General features: G+C 33.3%; 2 protein-coding genes across 2 annotated transcripts; one reads left to right on the forward strand and one right to left on the reverse strand.

Moving 5' to 3' along the window:
* Positions 1 to 1811: 1811 nt before the first annotated feature.
* On the forward strand, positions 1812 to 5990 carry LOC123923082 (cell division control protein 48 homolog E). Its single transcript, XM_045975723.1, has 9 exons — positions 1812 to 2031; positions 2159 to 2324; positions 2547 to 2775; positions 3192 to 3958; positions 4045 to 4266; positions 4405 to 4476; positions 4561 to 4842; positions 5030 to 5389; positions 5477 to 5990. The coding sequence occupies exons 1-9, from the start codon at positions 2003 to 2005 to the stop codon at positions 5774 to 5776; spliced, it is 2427 nt and encodes an 808-aa protein (XP_045831679.1). The 5' UTR covers positions 1812 to 2002; the 3' UTR covers positions 5777 to 5990.
* A 6454-nt stretch (positions 5991 to 12444) lies between these two features.
* Positions 12445 to 18171, reverse strand: LOC123887316 (RNA polymerase sigma factor sigF, chloroplastic-like). The gene is made up of 9 exons (XM_045936620.1): positions 17805 to 18171; positions 16979 to 17130; positions 16603 to 16727; positions 16321 to 16485; positions 15924 to 16215; positions 15619 to 15849; positions 14796 to 14936; positions 14406 to 14606; positions 12445 to 13069 (listed from the first exon to the last, which is right to left on the reverse strand). The coding sequence occupies exons 1-9, from the start codon at positions 17890 to 17892 to the stop codon at positions 12782 to 12784; spliced, it is 1683 nt and encodes a 560-aa protein (XP_045792576.1). The 5' UTR covers positions 17893 to 18171; the 3' UTR covers positions 12445 to 12781.
* Positions 18172 to 19544: the final 1373 nt, after the last annotated feature.

Raw genomic sequence — 19544 nt, forward strand, 5'->3', positions numbered from 1 at the left:
GTAATTACTTTCGATGGTCGCAATATGTTCGCATGTATCTCAAGGGGGAAAAGAAAGATTGGATACAACATTGGAGACAAAAAACAACCAGAAAAGAAAGGTGCAGACTTTGATACATCTGATGCGGAGAACTCCATGGTTGTGACATGGTTAGTCAATTCTATGATCAAAGATATAAGTGCAAACTCTCTTTGCTATGCTACACCAAAGGATTTATGGGATAATGTCTCCCAAACGTACTCTGATTTGGAAAACCAATCTCAAGAGTATGAAATAACTCTCCAGCTAGGAAAGATTCGACAAGGTGAAGATTCAGTGACCAAATATTTTAACTGTCTTAAATGAATATGGAAGGACCTAGATATCTTCAATGAATATGAGTGGAAATCACCCAAAAATTACAAGCATTATAAGAAGACAATGGATGTTAACTATGTCTTCAAGTTCCTTGCAGGCTTGAACATTTAGGCTTCCTTGACCGTTTGATAGGTGGGTGCGACCTTGGGCATGCATTGTAATATGTCGAGTACATTGCTCGAATGGACGAGTTCCTTGTGTATTGAGCCTTAGGCCTAGTCAATAACAGTTATTATACAAAGGCAATTTTAGATCTAGATTTATATATTTGTAACAAGATGATAATTTTTTATGTTTACGTTGCTATTATTTTTTTTTAAAATCACATAAATTCTTTGACAGTGGGTCGACCAGAAGGCTAGTGGGCTAGCCCCCGCCATCTCGATTTTCATATAGGCTAAATGGGTTAGGGCAAAAAAAGACCCGATTGTATTTCAGACTGCCCTTTTGAGGCTCACCCCATCCAAAATTGTGGGCTAATGGGTTGGCTCATCGACTCGACCTATTTTTTTATAGCTCTAGTCAATGTATTATCCAACACACAAAGAAACGAAAGACGCAGACGATCAAAATTAGATCTAGATTTAATAGATTTTTAATTATATTGTGATTTTTTATGTTTACATTGATATTATTTTTAATAGTGGGTCGACCAGAAGGCTAGTGGGCTAGCCCCCGCCATCTCAATTTTCATATGGGCTAAATGGGTTAGAGCAAAAAAGACCCGATTGTATTTGGGCTGCCCTTTTGAGGCCCACCCCATCCAAAATTGTGGGCTCATGGGTCAGCCCATAGACTCAACCTTTTTTTTTATAGCTCTAGTCACTGTACGACCCTACACACAAAGAAACGGAAGACGTAGGCGATCAAAATTAGACCTAGATTAAATTATTTTGATTTTCATCAATTGACAATTTTTTGAGCAAAACCAACTGATATTTAACCCTATTACAAATTAATACAACATGCTTGTTTAATTTATTTTTTATACGCATGTGATTTAAATCTGTAAAACAATCCAACATATTTTATTATTGAAATTCGTTAAAATAAAGTTTTATTATTGGAATAAATCTTTATCTTTTTCAAATTTTTTATGAAGCAATTTTATTGCTATTTTTTTAATTTATCTTTTTTGCTTTTACTACCGGTTTAATCTGGTTCGGGATATTTTATTGCTAACTTTTTTATGTGATTTTTGTTTCTAATTTTTTTTTTGGGATTAGTTTTGTTTCTAATTTAAAAGCAAGTGAATCTTACCAAAAAAAAAAAAAAGCAAGTGAAAAAAAATCTTTTATATAAAATCTAAATGGATAAAATAAAGATTGGAATAAATTTTTAACTTTTTCAAATTTGTTAAGAAACATTTTTTTTTTGGTCAAGTGTTTATTCCTAATTTTATTTATATAAAATCTAAATATAAAAAACAAAAAATAAAGTAAATCTTTTTAGATATACTTTGGTAACAAGAAACCGAGCTTACCCAACTCCTCACTTCATCATAAAAATCAGAATATCCATCCACTATAAATAATACCTAACAACTCAAACCCTCTTAAACTATTCTTATTCCTATTTCACTTTTTTTCACATCTCAATTTCTCTCCCAAATCCCAATTCTCAATTCTCATCGTATTCTTCTTCCATGGCTAACCAACCTGAATCATCCGATTCGTAAGCTTCTTCTCCTTTCTCAGATCTCAATTCCTTTCACGATTTTCTCATTCCAATTCCTATTTCGATTGTCATCTCATTGAATCTGATTTTTTTTTTTTTTTTTTTTGTCTTTTTTACTTTTCAGCAAGGGAACGAAAAGAGACTTTAGTACTGCGATTCTCGAGCGGAAGAAGGCTCCGAATCGTCTCGTCGTCGATGAGGCCGTCAACGATGACAACTCCGTCGTCGCACTTCATCCTGATACTATGGAGAAACTTTCACTCTTTCGCGGTGATACCATTCTGATCAAGGTAATAATAATACTTTACCGAACTAACCCTAGGGTTAATTTTTAAAATCATTAGTTAAAGGATCTAACTTTTTTACCTTGAATTTGTTTTTTTATTTTTTTATTTAAGTTGCAATAATGTTAGAATAATAAACATGTGTGATTTGATGTGTTTCTTCGTTGATTATGATTATAATTAGGGTTTTGTTTGATAAAGTATGTTTTTTTTATGTTGATTTATTAGGGAAAGAAAAGAAAAGACACAATTTGTATTGCACTTGCTGATGAAACATGTGAGGAACCAAAGATAAGAATGAATAAGGTTGTTAGAAACAATCTTAGGGTTAGACTTGGAGATGTTGTTTCTGTTCATCAATGTCCTGATGTCAAATATGGAAAGCGAGTTCACATTCTTCCTGTGGATGATACTATTGAAGGAGTCACTGGGAATCTCTTTGATGCTTACTTAAAACGTGAGTTACTTTTTCCCCCTTGTATTGATTTTTGTTTTTGTATACAACATGCTTTTGTATTTCGCCATGGCCCTTTATGAATAAACAACTACTAGTTCACTGTATCATATTCATAGCTTTGTTTTGGGTCTGTTGTTGATACTTAACATATTTTGACAATGACTAAATCACACTGTCCTAAAGAATACTTTCATCTTGTTTTGTTAGCATTGACCCTTATGAATAATTTTTTGTTTCTCATTCTTCAAATACTTAGTGAAAAAAGTTAAATGTTTGCAGCACATATTGTAACTTTTGTACTGTTATTTTGATTTTGATTTGGGTCACTAACATAATGCTTTTTGATTCTATTTTAGAATGAATTCTATTTGCATTCTTTCTCATCATGCATACTTAATCCTGTTTCTCTTTTGCAGCTTATTTCCTTGAGGCATATCGTCCAGTTAGGAAGGGTGATATGTTCCTTGTTAGAGGGGGGATGAGAAGTGTGGAATTCAAGGTTATTGAATGCGACCCTGCTGAGTATTGTGTCGTTGCACCTGACACTGAGATCTTCTGTGAAGGAGAGCCTGTTAAAAGGGAAGATGAGGATAGGTTAGATGAGGTTGGTTACGATGACGTTGGCGGGGTTAGAAAGCAGATGGCTCAAATCCGGGAACTGGTGGAACTGCCATTGAGGCATCCACAATTATTCAAGTCTATTGGTGTGAAACCACCAAAAGGTATTCTGTTGTATGGACCCCCTGGATCTGGGAAGACTTTAATTGCACGAGCCGTTGCAAATGAAACCGGTGCTTTCTTTTTCTGCATCAATGGTCCTGAGATCATGTCAAAGCTGGCTGGTGAGAGTGAAAGTAATTTGAGGAAGGCATTTGAAGAAGCTGAGAAGAATGCTCCTTCAATCATCTTCATTGATGAAATAGACTCCATTGCCCCAAAGAGGGAGAAGACAAATGGGGAAGTCGAGAGGAGAATTGTTTCCCAGCTCTTGACCCTCATGGATGGACTTAAATCCCGTGCACACGTTATAGTTATCGGAGCAACAAATCGTCCCAACAGCATTGACCCTGCTCTTCGTAGGTTTGGAAGGTTTGATCGGGAGATAGATATCGGTGTACCAGACGAAGTTGGACGTCTCGAGGTTCTTCGCATCCACACGAAAAATATGAAGCTTTCAGAAGATGTGAGTTTGAATTCTAACCCCCCTTAGTTGTGTTTTGATCTGCACATTCTGTATTCTGATAAGTTTTTCTATTATTTAATTTGCAGGTTGATCTAGAAAAGATTGCTAAGGAAACCCACGGTTATGTTGGTGCTGATTTAGCTGCTCTGTGTACTGAAGCTGCACTTCAGTGCATCAGAGAGAAAATGGATGTGATTGACCTAGAAGATGAAACCATTGATGCTGAGATATTGAACTCAATGGCAGTCACAAATGAACATTTCTCGACTGCACTTGGATCAAGCAATCCTTCTGCTCTCCGTGAAACAGTAAGTATTGTTGCATATTCTTGTTTGTATATCAATGCTAAACCTGATGTCCTCCTGTTCCTTCCCTCGGTCAATAATCTTTGTGAATTACACCTTGCAAAAAATTTATTCCTAACTGTCTTTGCTAATGATATCCAGGTTGTTGAAGTGCCCAATGTCAGCTGGGATGATATTGGTGGTCTTGAAAATGTTAAGCGAGAACTCCAAGAGGTAACTTGAATTCTTGCATTGAATTGCATTGCTTGTTTCTTCTCATCATCTTCTGGGTTTTAATACAGTTTCTCTCTTTTGCAGACTGTTCAATATCCAGTGGAACACCCTGAGAAATTCGAGAAGTTTGGAATGTCACCTTCAAAGGGAGTTCTGTTCTACGGTCCTCCTGGTTGTGGTAAAACTCTTTTGGCCAAAGCTATCGCCAATGAATGTCAAGCAAACTTCATTAGTATCAAAGGTCCTGAGCTACTCACTATGTGGTTTGGAGAAAGTGAGGCTAATGTGAGAGAAATTTTTGACAAAGCTCGTGGTTCTGCTCCATGTGTCCTATTCTTTGATGAACTTGATTCTATAGCAACTCAGGTTTGTACCTTATTGAGCTGTGATTAGATTAACAAGCAGTTTCTTGAAGCTCTTAAACGTTTCTGTTCTTATTTTTAATATAGTAGTATTTATTAGAAAAAATATATAATATAGAGGGCTGATTAGTTTGCCTTTAAGCTCCTGTGTTTGTGTTTAAACTAAATCTGTTGTGTGCCTTATCTTGCAGAGAGGTAGTAGTTCAGGAGATGCTGGCGGTGCTGCTGACAGAGTTTTGAATCAACTGCTTACAGAAATGGATGGAATGTCAGCAAAGAAAACTGTGTTTATTATCGGGGCCACTAATCGACCTGATATTATAGACCCTGCTCTACTACGACCTGGACGTCTGGACCAGTTGATCTATATCCCCCTTCCAGATGAGGATTCCCGCCATAATATATTCAAAGCTGCCTTGAGAAAATCCCCCATCGCAAAGGATGTTGACATCAAAGCTCTTGCAAAGTACACTCAAGGCTTCAGTGGTGCTGATATTACTGAGATTTGCCAACGTGCATGCAAGTATGCTATAAGGGAGAACATTGAGAAGGTACATGCCTTGACTAATTACTGCTGTAGAAAATTTTTAATTGGATAAAATACAAAACTAAATTTCCCCCTCAATTTTTCTGTGCAGGATATTGAGAGAGAAAGAAGGAGAAGTGAAAATCCCGAGGCCATGGAAGAGGATAATGAAGATGAGGTAGCTGAAATCAAAGCTGCACATTTTGAAGAATCCATGAAATATGCACGAAGGAGTGTAAGCGACGCTGACATTCGCAAGTACCAAGCGTTTGCCCAAACATTGCAGCAATCAAGAGGGTTTGGAAGCGAGTTCAGGTTTGCAGACTCTAGTGCCGGCGGAACTGCTGCTGCTGCTTCAGCTGACCCTTTTGCAAGTGCTGGGGGAGCTGACGAGGACGACCTCTACAGTTAGTTTAATGATATTTGCTATCTTTTGTTCTGGAACAACAATGCTTCCTAATTTATGTACCTTTTCATTTGCTTGTAAGAAATCTTCTTGCTTACATTATATTACTTTTGTTATTGCTCCGTAAAAGTTATTGGTACATCACTAGGTGTGAGCCTCTCTGAAGGTTTGAAACAATTATTTGGCCAGTTTCTGGGACCGTATATGGTCTCAGGTTCCAGCTCTTTGGTGTCATTACAATTGTATTTCTGAGCGTACACATTTTATAACAGCAATAATGATTCTACATAACTTAAAGAATAAATAGAAAAAATCCAGTGATTTGCGTTTCTCATATAGATGTCGGTTTCAAATGTTCGTTTTGAATCCCTACTTTTCATACTAAGAACGCAAATCGATGTTATAAGCTCAGAAAATCAACAAGTTGCAGATCGTTAATTATACTTTTGAAAATCGTCAGAATTATCTAGTACAGTTATTTGAGGGCTAGAATATTTGTTCAATTCAATAACAAAATATGAATATTTGTGCAAAATAAAATAAATTTCTAGTACAGTTATTTGGGAAATCGGATTTTATATGTAGCAGTTGGGTTTAAATTTTGGACACTCCACTTGTTTCTCTTTAAGGAAGAAATTTTTAGTCACTAAATTACTTGATAAAAAAATTATTTATCTAATTGGAGGGGTGTTGACACTTACGGTACATTACAAATGGTGATGTTTATGATCAAAATTCTTTGTAAATTTTAATGTGTTTATTTTTGATGTATCTATCATCCTAACAAAAAATTTCTATTCAATTATACCTCCAAATATCATGAATCTATCTTATGTTCACCTCATATCTTCTTCTAAATACAAAAATCAAAACCTCAAATTCTAAATAAACCTTAGATTATTTTAATAGAATTTTTTTAAGAGCTTTGTGTTGAGATAAAGTTAGACATGGAAACAGAGCGGGGCGATGTCAGATTTTGCCCTCCCAAACTCAAACTCAAACTCATAAAGTTTGGGTTTCCTCAAACCTATCCAAATTCCAAGCGGGGATAAAACATATAACTTCAAACACATACCCATTGGGGATCGGGTATCTCCGACGGGGTTCGGGTATTCCCGTTATGCATCTTTTCACATGAATTTTGATTGTATTTTACTTTTTTTTTAATTAAAAAAAAAGTTAAAAGACCAAAATTATTTTGTTTCAACAATATTTTTTTAAATAAGAAATAGAGAAAATAGTTTATTTATTACTCAAATTAAAAATAAACATATGAATGTAATCTAAGAGATTGTTTAAAGATTTCTAATTTAAAAGAGATGAAATATAATGTTAATATAAGTGGGGCGGGTTCGGGGTGCGTATCAATGTCCCCATTACGCGCCCCAACCCCGTCTTTTGGAATTGGGGAAAACCCGAACCCAAACACAGTCAACTCGGACTTTTTCCGTCAAAGCGGGTAGGATTTGGACGGATACTCGCGGATTTAGTTTTATTGTCATGCCTAGGTAAAGTTCGTAAAACGACAAGCGAATATGTCGGCTCATACTTTAGCTAGGGCAATCAGTTTCTGGTCTAATCGTGCGTTTTTTTTTTTTGTAAACCAAAGGTATCCTGCACGCGTAACTGCAGAGAATAATTCACTCGAAATAATTGAGATCTATTTAAAGAGTTGACATCTTCCAACAAATATTTCTCCACTAATCGTGCTATCTTTGATTTTATTCTTTGTTGTATTGAAATTGTTGTTATTAATGAAAAGAGTTGATTATGTTTTTGTAAAAATAAAAGAGATTGTTAACAACAAAAATTCATATGCCGAGGTAAGGAGTGCATGTTGAGTAAAAGAAAAGAAAAAGTAAGGAACGGATGATGTTTGTGGCTTTGTGCATTAAAATGGTACTATTAATAGCTGCAATTTTTTTTTTGACCAAGTACAAATTAGAAATCTACATTTAATTAAAACCCCATTAGCTCCTCTTTAATAAATTATTCGGAAGAATTTGAGTTCAATATTTTATGGAAATAATTCTTAGCCAAAGTTTTGATTCAAAAAAAAAAAAAATCTTAGCCAAAGTTTATTTACCTCACGATCGAATTCTGGTTTACTGAAACCTCTTGCCTTAAGAATCATAAGGTTAAATACAAAAAAAAAGCTCCATGGGACACTATATTGTATGATTTTTTTTTAAAAAATCAAATAATTTTATAATGTAAAGTGAGTAATATTACTATAAATTTAATTAGGAATCACAAAAAAAATTAATAAATTAAAGATTGATCATGTACATAGAGATGACAATTTGACTCATACTTAGTAGGTATTCGCAAAAAATATCCCCACTGGATAGGGTAAAAACCTACATTGTGGGTAAGTGTACGAGCATGAGTAATTCCCCACGCAAAAAAAGTGGGTATGAGTGCGGATTCGGGTACTAAAGTACCCACTCCGCGACATACCCGCATAGTATATATATACCCGCATAGTTAAAGGAGGTTTTTGGTCTAGTGCCCCTCCATTTTTTGTACCTATAGTAATAATTTTGTTTATAATTTTCATAATTCAACATTAAAATCTTTGAAAACTTTTTAATTCTATTAAAACAATATCATATTTTTTAATTTATCGATTTATTCTTAATATAATTACTTATATTGAGATAAAAAAATTAATAAAACTTTTATAATAAAAATACATATTTTCTTTTAATCTATACCTACATATAAAGAGAATATAATTATTATTTTTTTTGTAAATTTTTCATAATACTAATAATATCTTTTACTTTTTTTTTTAGCAGCAAAAATCTTTTATTAACAAACTCACCATAACATAAAACATGTTTTTTTGATATTGAAGTTGTACCGACCAATTTTTTTTAAGAAATCATAAAAGAAAAAAGTGTATGGAACACATGTGCTAATTCGTGCATTAAATAAAAAGGTAATAATATTAAATACATACAAATTAGAGGTCTACTTTTAATTAAGGCTCTACGGGAGGTGTATGTATGGCCCGTTCTCTTTAAAGCGAGCAATTTACTTGAATATAAAGTGAATAAAATTAATTAATAAATTTAAAAATTTAAAATATTAATAAATTAAAGGTAAATATTGCCAATACATTATAACAAATCATAAATTTGTTAAAATAATTCTTATTTATTCTCACTTTATACTTTAATCACAGATCTAGGGTCCGTTTTGATTAGCTTATTTTTGAGCTTATGCAAACAACTTATGAAATTTATATGTATTATTATAAGTTTGTCAAGGTAGTTTACGATAAAATAGTTTATAAAAATATAATTTTTATTAGTACGAACTTATAAAATATCATAAGACCTAAATTTTATTGCATAAACAATTTATATAAATTTAAAAATAAGCTAATCCAAACGTAACGCTAATTCTTTATTGTATATTAAGAGGCCAACCTTTCAATTTTAGCCAATTTTTGGGTGTGAAGCCAATCACCTCACAACACGATAATGCGTTTGTTACGAACTATAGCCTTACACTAAACTCGCATATAAAATTATTCAATTGTGAAAAGAAATCCGCCAAGAAATTCGTACCGAATCTTCATGGATTAATATAAAAGCTTGTAATTTTCAATTTTAGTTTTTTTTTTTTTACTACGCATTTTTAGTCTTTTTTTGGGTGCAGCGAATCACCTCCAAAAACACCATAGCAAGTCTTCTTAACACGTGCGAAATTAAACAAGTTACAGACTATTCTTGTGGATTCATTTAGGGCATGTTTGAAATATCTTATTTTTGAGCTTATGCAAACAGCTTATGCAATTTTTATGTATTATTATAAGTTTGTAAAGGTAGTTTATGATAAAATAGCTAAAAATACAATTTTCACTAGTGTGAACTTATAAAATAGCATAAAACCTAATTTATATTGCATAAGTTAAAAAATAAGCTAATCCAAACAGACCCTTAGAAATGAAAAAAAAAAAAATCAAAACTTAAGAATTGATGTAGAGAAATGCTGAGTGAGGGACTTATAGAACATAATCATCTATATAAGTTTCAGAGACCCGTTACATTTGAAAAAGAGAATCTGCTCAATAATTTTGCAATTAGTTGAAACAGATCTTCACATATAATTAACATAATTTATATTGTACATACTAAAACTTTATAATATACCAATGTTATAATAAAAATACTAATAATTAACGATAATATCATTTGGTAATTAATTAATTGTTATGTGAATAAAATTCCTCCCTTCCCTTTCCCTTTCCTTATGTTCATTGCTAATCTTCGTCGTGCTCGTGCTCGTGCTCATGCTCATGCCAACACAGAAGCATCGCGATGCAACGGCGAAAAATGTAGAATTTTGCCCTCTGATTCATCACAACACGATTACACTTCTGACCAAAAGACATGCAAGGATGTTGATGATTGTTTCCAGTGATTTGGTTTGTGTTGTTACTTTCTTCCACTGGCAATGCCATGAATGATGATGATATTTTTTTTTTTACTATGCCTAATTGAAACCATACAACAAAATATATGTAAGGAAGCATATGTTTCCACTATATGCAAGTACTTATTTATACAGCAGAAAAAGATAAATCTTCTTGGGTAAGAAGCCACTAATTTTCTGGACCAGGTGTTGACTGTTACTTTTGTCACCCATCTGTCGTCATAAGCATATATCATATATGGAAAATGGTATGAGCCTAGATTTTGGTTATTATACATTTTACCATCCTAAGCACTATATTTTTTGTCACCAGAATAATTGAAGTTATAGTAGTTAAATTTTAGTTTTAAGGTAAATAAGTGAAAATATCAGTGTTCAAACTGCAATCTCTACTTAATATATGCAATATCTATATCAACTAAGCTATCCTTACGGGGACCAAGTTATTTCAATTCTATTTGACCAAAAAAAAGTTACATCAATTCTTTTTCCTTTTTCTTTTTCAAATGACGTAATTAGGGTTTTTGACTTCAAATTTGTCTCTTGTAACATAATTAGGGTCTTTGACTTCTAATTTGTCTCTTGTATAGTGTAGTCAAATGACAGATAATTGAATTCTTTAACTATTTGGTTTAAAGTTCGGTTCAATGTTGATATATATAAAACAACATTTGTTGAAGTAAAACCTGACAAAAAAATGTTCCAATCAGCAAACAAATTTAGGATCTCCCGAACGATTCGTCCTAGGGGAGCTCATTAAACACTTGAACACAATGTCTTGGTTAACATTTTAAAAGAATTTTAGTAATTTCAAGCGATTAATCTTTCAACTCCTTAAATGAATCTCAATAACTTCAAGAGATTAATTTTCGCAATTGCACATAGGGTATCTTTAGTTTTTGTTTTTTTTTTTTAAAAAAAAAAGAAAAAGACAGTAGGTGATGACAATACATACATAACGAGTATGGATAACAATGATCAACCTCGATTAAAAGTGTTTAACCTAATAATATCCAATTAAATTCGAATAAAAGTGTTCAACCTAACCTAATAATATCAGCATCTACTAGTCGAGTTAGGTCTTACAGACCAAACATAACAAGTCTAATTTCCATAAAACTCTTGATTCAGTTTTTAAATATTTTAGCATACAACCATTAAGGACATGTGACAGCATGACGCTTCTGTTTTATGTGCAAGTTAGCAAAACCATTACAATATATAGGCATCTAATTACATGTCACTTTACAACAAAAAAATCACATAAATCAAATGTCAAATGTATCAGAAAGTTCACAACATTTGTATAACAACACGAGGTTTGTGACTCCTTGTTAGTTCAGCTTCTCAATTTTCACGAGCTAAACCAACCAAGTTCGCATGCAACATCCCTTGAAAATGTAACTGAAGTGATCAAAACATGCAATTCACAGTTCTCTCAAATAATTCTACTCATCTAGAGTAGAGAAAAAACACAACTTTGCTATTATAATAGAGAAGGAAAAATAAAAAGCTTAGAGAATGGTATATTTTAAGATACTCGGCGGAGAGATAGAACCAGCAATAGAAATGACGGCATCAGAACTTGTTTTTGATTTGAAAAGAAAAATCAAACAAGAGTTGGAGGTGGGAGTACACAGGCAAAATCTCTGGTACAAAGGTATAGAGTTGGATAATGAAAAAAAGATAGGATTCTATGCCTTGTGTGGAGATGAAACAGAAACAGTTACTCTTGTTGTTGATCCGCTACCATCGGACCTGAAACTACATGTTCTGGTGAAGTTTCTTGGCCACGGAAGCAACGGGTATGTGAGGGTGAGGGAGACTGATATGGTGAGTGATCTGCACGGCAAAGTTTCACGATATTGGGGCATTCCTCTTAATACTTTCACTCTTCGTCGTCTCAATGTTGAAATGGTGCATGACCATCCTCTTCATGCATATTATATCAATGAGGCTTCTGAAATTCAACTTTCTGTTGACATTCAACCTCGATGATTTACATGTCTTTCCCAACAACAACGGAATATGGTGATAGTGTGGTTTGAATAAGATTAATAAGAGTTATGTAGTAGAAATAGTATCTATTGTAATGCATGAGTTAGACTTGATTATCAAGTCTGAACATCAACAAATTTGTTGACTAAATTTTCCAAATGAATGAAATCTATAATTTTATGAAAGTAAATCAAATGCATTTGGAAATACTACAATGATGACATTTAACATAAGCACCACCAGAGAATGTAAAATTCAATAAAAATAATATAAATCCACATTAAACATATATAAATGCCATTTATTGAATGTTTATTTTTTGGAAAAAATGTCATTGAAATAATTTTTACTATAGATGTTCTCATTTGTATAAGTCTTGCCTGTTACTTTGATTTCTTCCACAATTTCCAGCCATTAGGCCCTTTGATTTGTCCTCAATTCCAGCTGTTTAGTGTTAAATCCGCCTTTCAAAACTCGATCTAGGTACTAGACTACAAAAAGTAGCTTGAAAAAGTCTGCGACTCTCGACCATATAAAATGAAATGCATAATCTTGGTGTCTTCTCTTCTATATAAGCTTGTCTGCATAAGCATCAAGTCCTTGACTGACAAGACACTTTTTGAGCCTGTAGAGTGCCCGGTTCTCCAACTGATGAATCCTTTCTCTAGACAAGCCAAATATTTCTCCGATTTCTGATAAAGATCTTTCTTCTCCATCCTCGAAACCAAATCTTAGTCGAATTATCCTTCTTTCTTTAGGGCGTAATTTATTTAAGACATTGAGCACATGTCGTCTCATAAGCTGTTTTGAAACACTCATGTTTGGGCTCTCAATTGCAGTGTCTTCAGTAATCTCCTGCAGTTATAAGAAAATGATGATAGTCAATTCTAATTCCTATGTTGAAAAATGGAATCACATTCCATAAACTGCTAATACAAGAGTTTGAAACAAGTGCTTTTGATAAGAACCAAAAAAAGGAAGAATGGCCATTTCAATCACTAGAAGGGAGCTATAGATTGTCAATGACATGGTATGTCTCACTGGAATGGCCTCAACGTGCATTTCCTGCTTCAAACGTGATTCGTTGTTTTTTAAAAGTTGTTTCGATTTCAAGAAAACAAAGAAATTCCACTGTCCAAAAATGACTCCAGCTGAAGCTTGATTTTAGAGCTTTCACGGCAACTTGCAATCGATTTTGAAATTTAATAGCCTGACACAAATATTTATTTTCTCTATTACCTTTTATTGGCCTTATAGTTTTGAAACTGTTTATTGTCAATGCTTCCATAGGATAGGAGCATGACCATTCGCGTGTTTTGTAATAATTTTAATATAGAATTGGAATACCAGCTACTAACTCAATTATGTTCTGTACACTTTGTAATTTTATAAGGTAACACTGCTATATTTTTGGCAACTAGCTCTATAAATATATGGATCCTGTAACAAAAATATGTTAATATATATATTAATGTTTGTATTTATCATTTTTTCAAACATTAATGCATAATTCTTTAGTATATTATGCCAGCATAAATTTCAGTAATCCTAAAATGGAAATAAAATCTAATTTTGAATGCATAAATTTCAACTACAATGTTTCTCTGGCTAATCTGTTACTACTAGTCTAGTAAGTGTAAGTTTGGTTAGGCTTATGCAAAACATATTCTAGGGCTGTAGAATTGATTTGACATGTTTGTATGTTTTCGAGTAAAAGAATTGATTTTGTCACCAGAATTGGATTTTTTGTCTATATAATTGATTTTTAATCTTGAATTTATTGTTCAACTCACTTTTACCTTAATGAATACAAACATAAATCACTTTACATTCAACTCACTTTTAGCCGGAATCAATTTAACATAATAAAATTTTTGTAACCGCTGCACCAAACACACAGCATTGTGACCCGATACTGATTTATCAGCTTCTACAAGCCTTAACATACTTTAAGCTGCTAGTTCTCTTCCATCAAACACAGAAGAATGCAATCACCAAGTAAAATTTAAGATTCATGTAGGAGTTATGAATTAGACTTTACTACTTTTCAGTACAAGCAAAACAATTTGTGCAAACATTCACCAATCATTCTAAATGCATATAATGGACTTGCTTTTTCATTTTTAGGCGTCATAGATGTAAGAAGCTGCAACTTATCAAGGTGGAAATCATATTAGCTAGCATACAATACCTGCAAAATTGTATCCGTATCAGCTCCCACAGTTTTCTGCATAGAAATTGGAGTTCTTGCAACAAATAACAAACTTTCAACCTTGCCTGCTGTCATTCCAACCCTTCTTCCTAATTCTTCTTTGCTTGGGTTAAGATTTCCCTCTTCCATATACAATTTCTTTGCCTCCATTACCTTGCTAAGTTTGTTAAATACCTTTTCCTGGAGATATAACAATATTTCTTTTACCAAAATAGAAATTGATGCTCGCTATGCAAAAAAGCAAGATGCTATAAAGAAAATATTAATGCAATTGTAACATCATTTTTGTTCCCTGTCAACCACATAAATTTTTTAATGAACACTAAAATTTCAAAAGAGTGAAGCTTAGATTTAAACAACTAAACCTACCGGTAAACGGATTGTCCTGGAATGATTGTATATGGCCTTCCTTATTGCTTGTTTAATCCACCAATATGAATAAGTAGCAAATCGGGACCCAGATAGAGGTTTAAACTTTTTAACACTCTTTATGAGACCTGTACGTCCCTCCTGCAGAGTAGAAAGGTAAAGAAAATATAAAACGCATAGACAGATGAAAGATTCCAGAAAGTAAAAGCTTGGACACACAAGAATTGTCGAGATTGATCTCCCATATCTTCACTGAGGTCGATCCCATCACTATGATCATGTTGAGAATTAACATTTTATTATTTTCCTTTGTATTTGACTAACCTTTAGTTAGTTTAACCTTAGGTAGTTAGATAATTGTTAGTTAGCTTTGCATTTACTATCACAATGAAAATGATGTTTTCATTCTATGTTTGGATACCAAGATTGAGAAACAACAAAAAATGTTTACAAGACTTTCTAGGAAAGGAAATTCACAGCATATATACGAATACGACCCCACTCAAAAAGTAGTTATAACTGAATCACAACCTAAGTTAACAATAAGCTGATTGGGCCAAACTAATTAACTAACTCAATGAAGATCCACCAGAACTAACAAGATATAGCTGGTAATTATAATTCACAAACTGAAAAGAAGATTGCAGACAATGGTTATACCCTTTACACAAAAGCACTTTTTCCGCAATATATGCTCCAATTCTAGCCAAACATTTATATATGGGTTATTCTATGTTGAGAACCAATGTAAAAACAAAACTGATCTGGAAAAAATATGTGAATATCCTTTTGTATAATGGGGCGATGGAATGTCTAAATTTACCTGTAATAAGTCCTCGAGGCTGAGACCACGCCCTTGGTAACTTTTAGCAACATAGTGTACCATGCGTACATTTGCTTGAATCAATTTTTCTCTGCTTCTGTTACCACAACGAAGTTGTGCCTTTAGTTTCCGACAGTTAAGCCCTGCACCCTCGGCCCATTCAGCTAAAGTTGGTTCCCTTCCAAATTGAGATTGAAGACTTGTCTTCAATTCTTCCAATCTCAATAGGTCCTGTTACATAATCCACATTAATAGAGCATCTCATTCATTTAAGGGAGTAACAAAATTCGGTGTAACTATCACACCTGTATCTGAGCAACCAACTGACACTCTTGTTCAGAAGTTAAAAGTTGTTTTGCTTCAGGACTCTGCAAGAATGATTTCAACAGACCATTTTGATTCAATCCTTTATTTATCTTCTTTTGTACGTGTAGTTTTTCCTGTCTAGAATCCTTTCCGACAAGGTAAGTTTCGTTGTCTTTAACTTTTGACTTCGGTACCTTTCTCTCTTTTGCTCGTCTCTCTCGATGTCGTGTTGACCTTACGGTTTTATTTCTTCCAAGTGAAGGTTCAGCCAAAATGGAAGAAGAGGCTAAACTGAAGCGAATTTTTAAGTTTAAGCATTAAACTCCAATGAAATTAACCTAAAAACACGAAAAATAAAGTAAGAATGTCAGAGTTGGCCAAGAAGATAAAACTAACCCAGAAGATATTGAATTGTCAGCATCCTCATCAGCTTTAATTGATCTCAAGTTTTCAGCTACTGAGGCTGCGTGTTTTGTGGGAGAAACTGCATTACATTGCAAACTATCTGCAAGCTGTAGAGTTAAAGAAGCATCCACTTCTCCTGTTTGCGAGGAACTTAATCTGCATCATACAGTTTATGCAGCTATAAGGAGACAACTTAGAATAGGAAACATTTCCAATTAGCAATAATGACTAACTGATTGAACTGATATGGAAGAACAATTTTATTTATCTTACAAGTTTTCTAAATGAGGCAAGAGATGCAGGTGCTTCCTGAAGTCACGTGCTACCTGATCAACGTTGCTGGTGTCATTGTCTTCATGAACAGAGACCATATCCATCTGCTTTGTATTTAATGTTGCCTGAAGTAAAACAAAGGAAAAAAATATTGAGTGTGCCCATTTAGTATTATGCCATTATGTGATGAAGTAGGGAAAATCTATAAATTAGAAGCTAAGGAGCAGTAACTACATTCCATATAAAAAAAAGATTGTATCATCATATCTAAGAAAACTAAAAGTTGGCCTCAAAAGTTAGTTTTAAGAAAAATCTAAAAAATATGAAGGAAGAAACCTAAGTCTTATGATTGACGGTAAATCAATAAAATACAAACCTGACATGTCTTGTCTTTCTTAGAAATGTGCAATGGAGGCCTATACTCATCACACTGCTCTTGTAAAAGAACCGAAGTAGGAAAATTCTGAGCTGAAAAGCTAGTACACCAGGAGGTGACTGTAGGCGCAACTTGTTCCCGGAGCATCAAAACTGCAGGTTTATGAATGTAGGCATTGTAACTAACAGATTTACAATTCATGCTAATAAGGGAAGGAAGACACAAATCACACACTATTCGAGTTAAATCCGTATTTCTTTAAAAACTAATCCACAAATTAGTAAACTAAATTCTTCACAACACAATGAAACTAAAAAAACTTGAAATAAACTGAAAAATCCAGAAAAAAATAGCCCAAACATATAAAATAATCTTTATCACAATATGGAACTCTCAACACACCCTATCACGCTCAAGACTGGACAATTGGAACTACCGACCAGATAGCAGGTGGTCCAACTGATCTTGGATAGGCTCTGATACCATCTTTAAATTTGGATTTAACCTAACTCACTTTGAACACATATTCAAGTCATATCTCATTCAGTGTGAAACTCTCTTCACTATCCATATTTGAAAGAATATAATACAACATTACAAAGGTTCCTAAATTCCTAATTGAAACTATGGATAATATAAGGGTAAAAATAGCATAAGTGGAACTTCAAAGGGATAATGCTGAAAATTGGTAATGTATATATTGACACATTATTGAATTTCCAAATTCCACCAATACTATACTACAATTTCAATTTAAAAACAAAATATTCAGTAATAAAAGACAACACCAACAAAGTAATTGAAATTGAAATTAACAGTACTATACCAGAAGTATAAGAAGGAAGAGTGTTCCAGTGGTGAATTCTTGGAGGAAACGGTTGAGAAGAACAAAACATAGTCTTTGCAGATTCCATAGTTGAAGTACGAGGATACCATAATAATACTAAAAAGATACAAGCACTACGTTGTAGTGTTTGTTCATTGTGAAGAAGAAAATGAATTTGTTATGCATGTGAAGAAGAAGTTTCTTTCTTTCTCATGAAGCGAAACAGCGATAAATAATTTAGATAGATAGATAGATAGATAGATAGATAGATAGATAGATAGATAGATAGATATAGAGATATGGATAAAGTTTGAAGAAGGAAAAAAAGGCTTTGTATTAACGTAAGACTATTTTAGACCTTTGGTTTGATTATTTTTCCCACGAAAATTGCTTTTTAAGCCCTCTTATAATACTCCCAGGGCCCCCCGTCTTGACCAGTTTGCCCTTAAACCCATTTCGATAACTGCAATACGAATTTGCTTACTTTGGTACGTAACTACCGAAATGGTGAAAATATGGCACAATAACATTAATTTGGTTACTTTGGTACGTAACTACCAGAATACGCTTTGATTCGGTTTTTATCTTTCGAAAATGCTTCGATTCGGTTTTTATCATCTGAAAATGCTTCGATTCGGTTTTTATCTTCCGAAAACGCTTCGATTCGGTTTCTATCTCCCAAAATGGTGAAAATATGGCGAAATAACATTAATTTGGTTACTTTGGTACGTAACTACCAAAATGATGAAAATCTGGTGACTATTATAAATTTTTAGAAATGTTTCTAGTATTCAAATGTAAGTTACTTTATTCAAGTGTTTCAAAAATTTATTCAAATCAAATGATTTGATATGTTTGTATTTGTATTCCAAACGGCTGATGCAAAGGAAGTAGTGCAGAATGTTTTTCTCCATTGTAAACTTGTTAGTGTGTAATTCCTGTTTGTGTTTGAATTTACCGTAAAAGTTATCTTTTATATTGATAAAAGGTTTCTATATGTTCCATTCAAGGGTATCCATTTTAAGTATATTTCAGTAGCACGTAGATGCAAGTATAGGAACTTACATATATTCCCTTGTGACTCTAGTGAGAGAAATGAAATTGTCCTATATTGTACTAAAGAAATTAAATGGATTTAAAATTTGAAGGCAAAAGAAACATGAATGTTATAAACATTTGTATTCCATGAGCAAATTTCTGAAAATTTATAACAGTCGCCGTATTTTCACTATTTTGGTAGTTACGCACCAAAGTAACTAAATGAATGTTATTTCGCCAGATTTTCACCATTTTTGTAGATAGAAACCGAATCGAAGCATATTCTGATAGTTACGTACCAAAGTAACCAAATTAATGTTATTTCGTCAGATTTTCACCATTTCGGTAGTTACATACCAAAGCAAGCGAATTCGTATTGCAGTTACCGAAATGGTTTTGAGGGCATTTTGGGATTTTGGGGGGGGGGGTTTCGAGCAAAAGGAGGGCCTAAAAAGTAATTTTGGATTATAGCTTATTCTTCGCATTAAATGCTTAGTGAACAATTGGGCTTTGAATTGGAATACCCATTTTGAAAATATTTGGGTCATGAAAATTGCTCTTTAGTTCCCCGTTATACTTCTAAAATACTCTCTCCGTCCCAAAATATAAGCAAAAAGTGGTTAACGAAAGTTGATGAATTTGATTTAAAATTTAGTCCAGATACATTCACTTTTGTTGACCCCTTTTTGCTTATATTTTGGG

Source organism: Trifolium pratense, linkage group LG1 (genome assembly GCF_020283565.1).
Source record: "Trifolium pratense cultivar HEN17-A07 linkage group LG1, ARS_RC_1.1, whole genome shotgun sequence".
NCBI classification, from domain to species: Eukaryota; Viridiplantae; Streptophyta; class Magnoliopsida; order Fabales; family Fabaceae; genus Trifolium; species Trifolium pratense.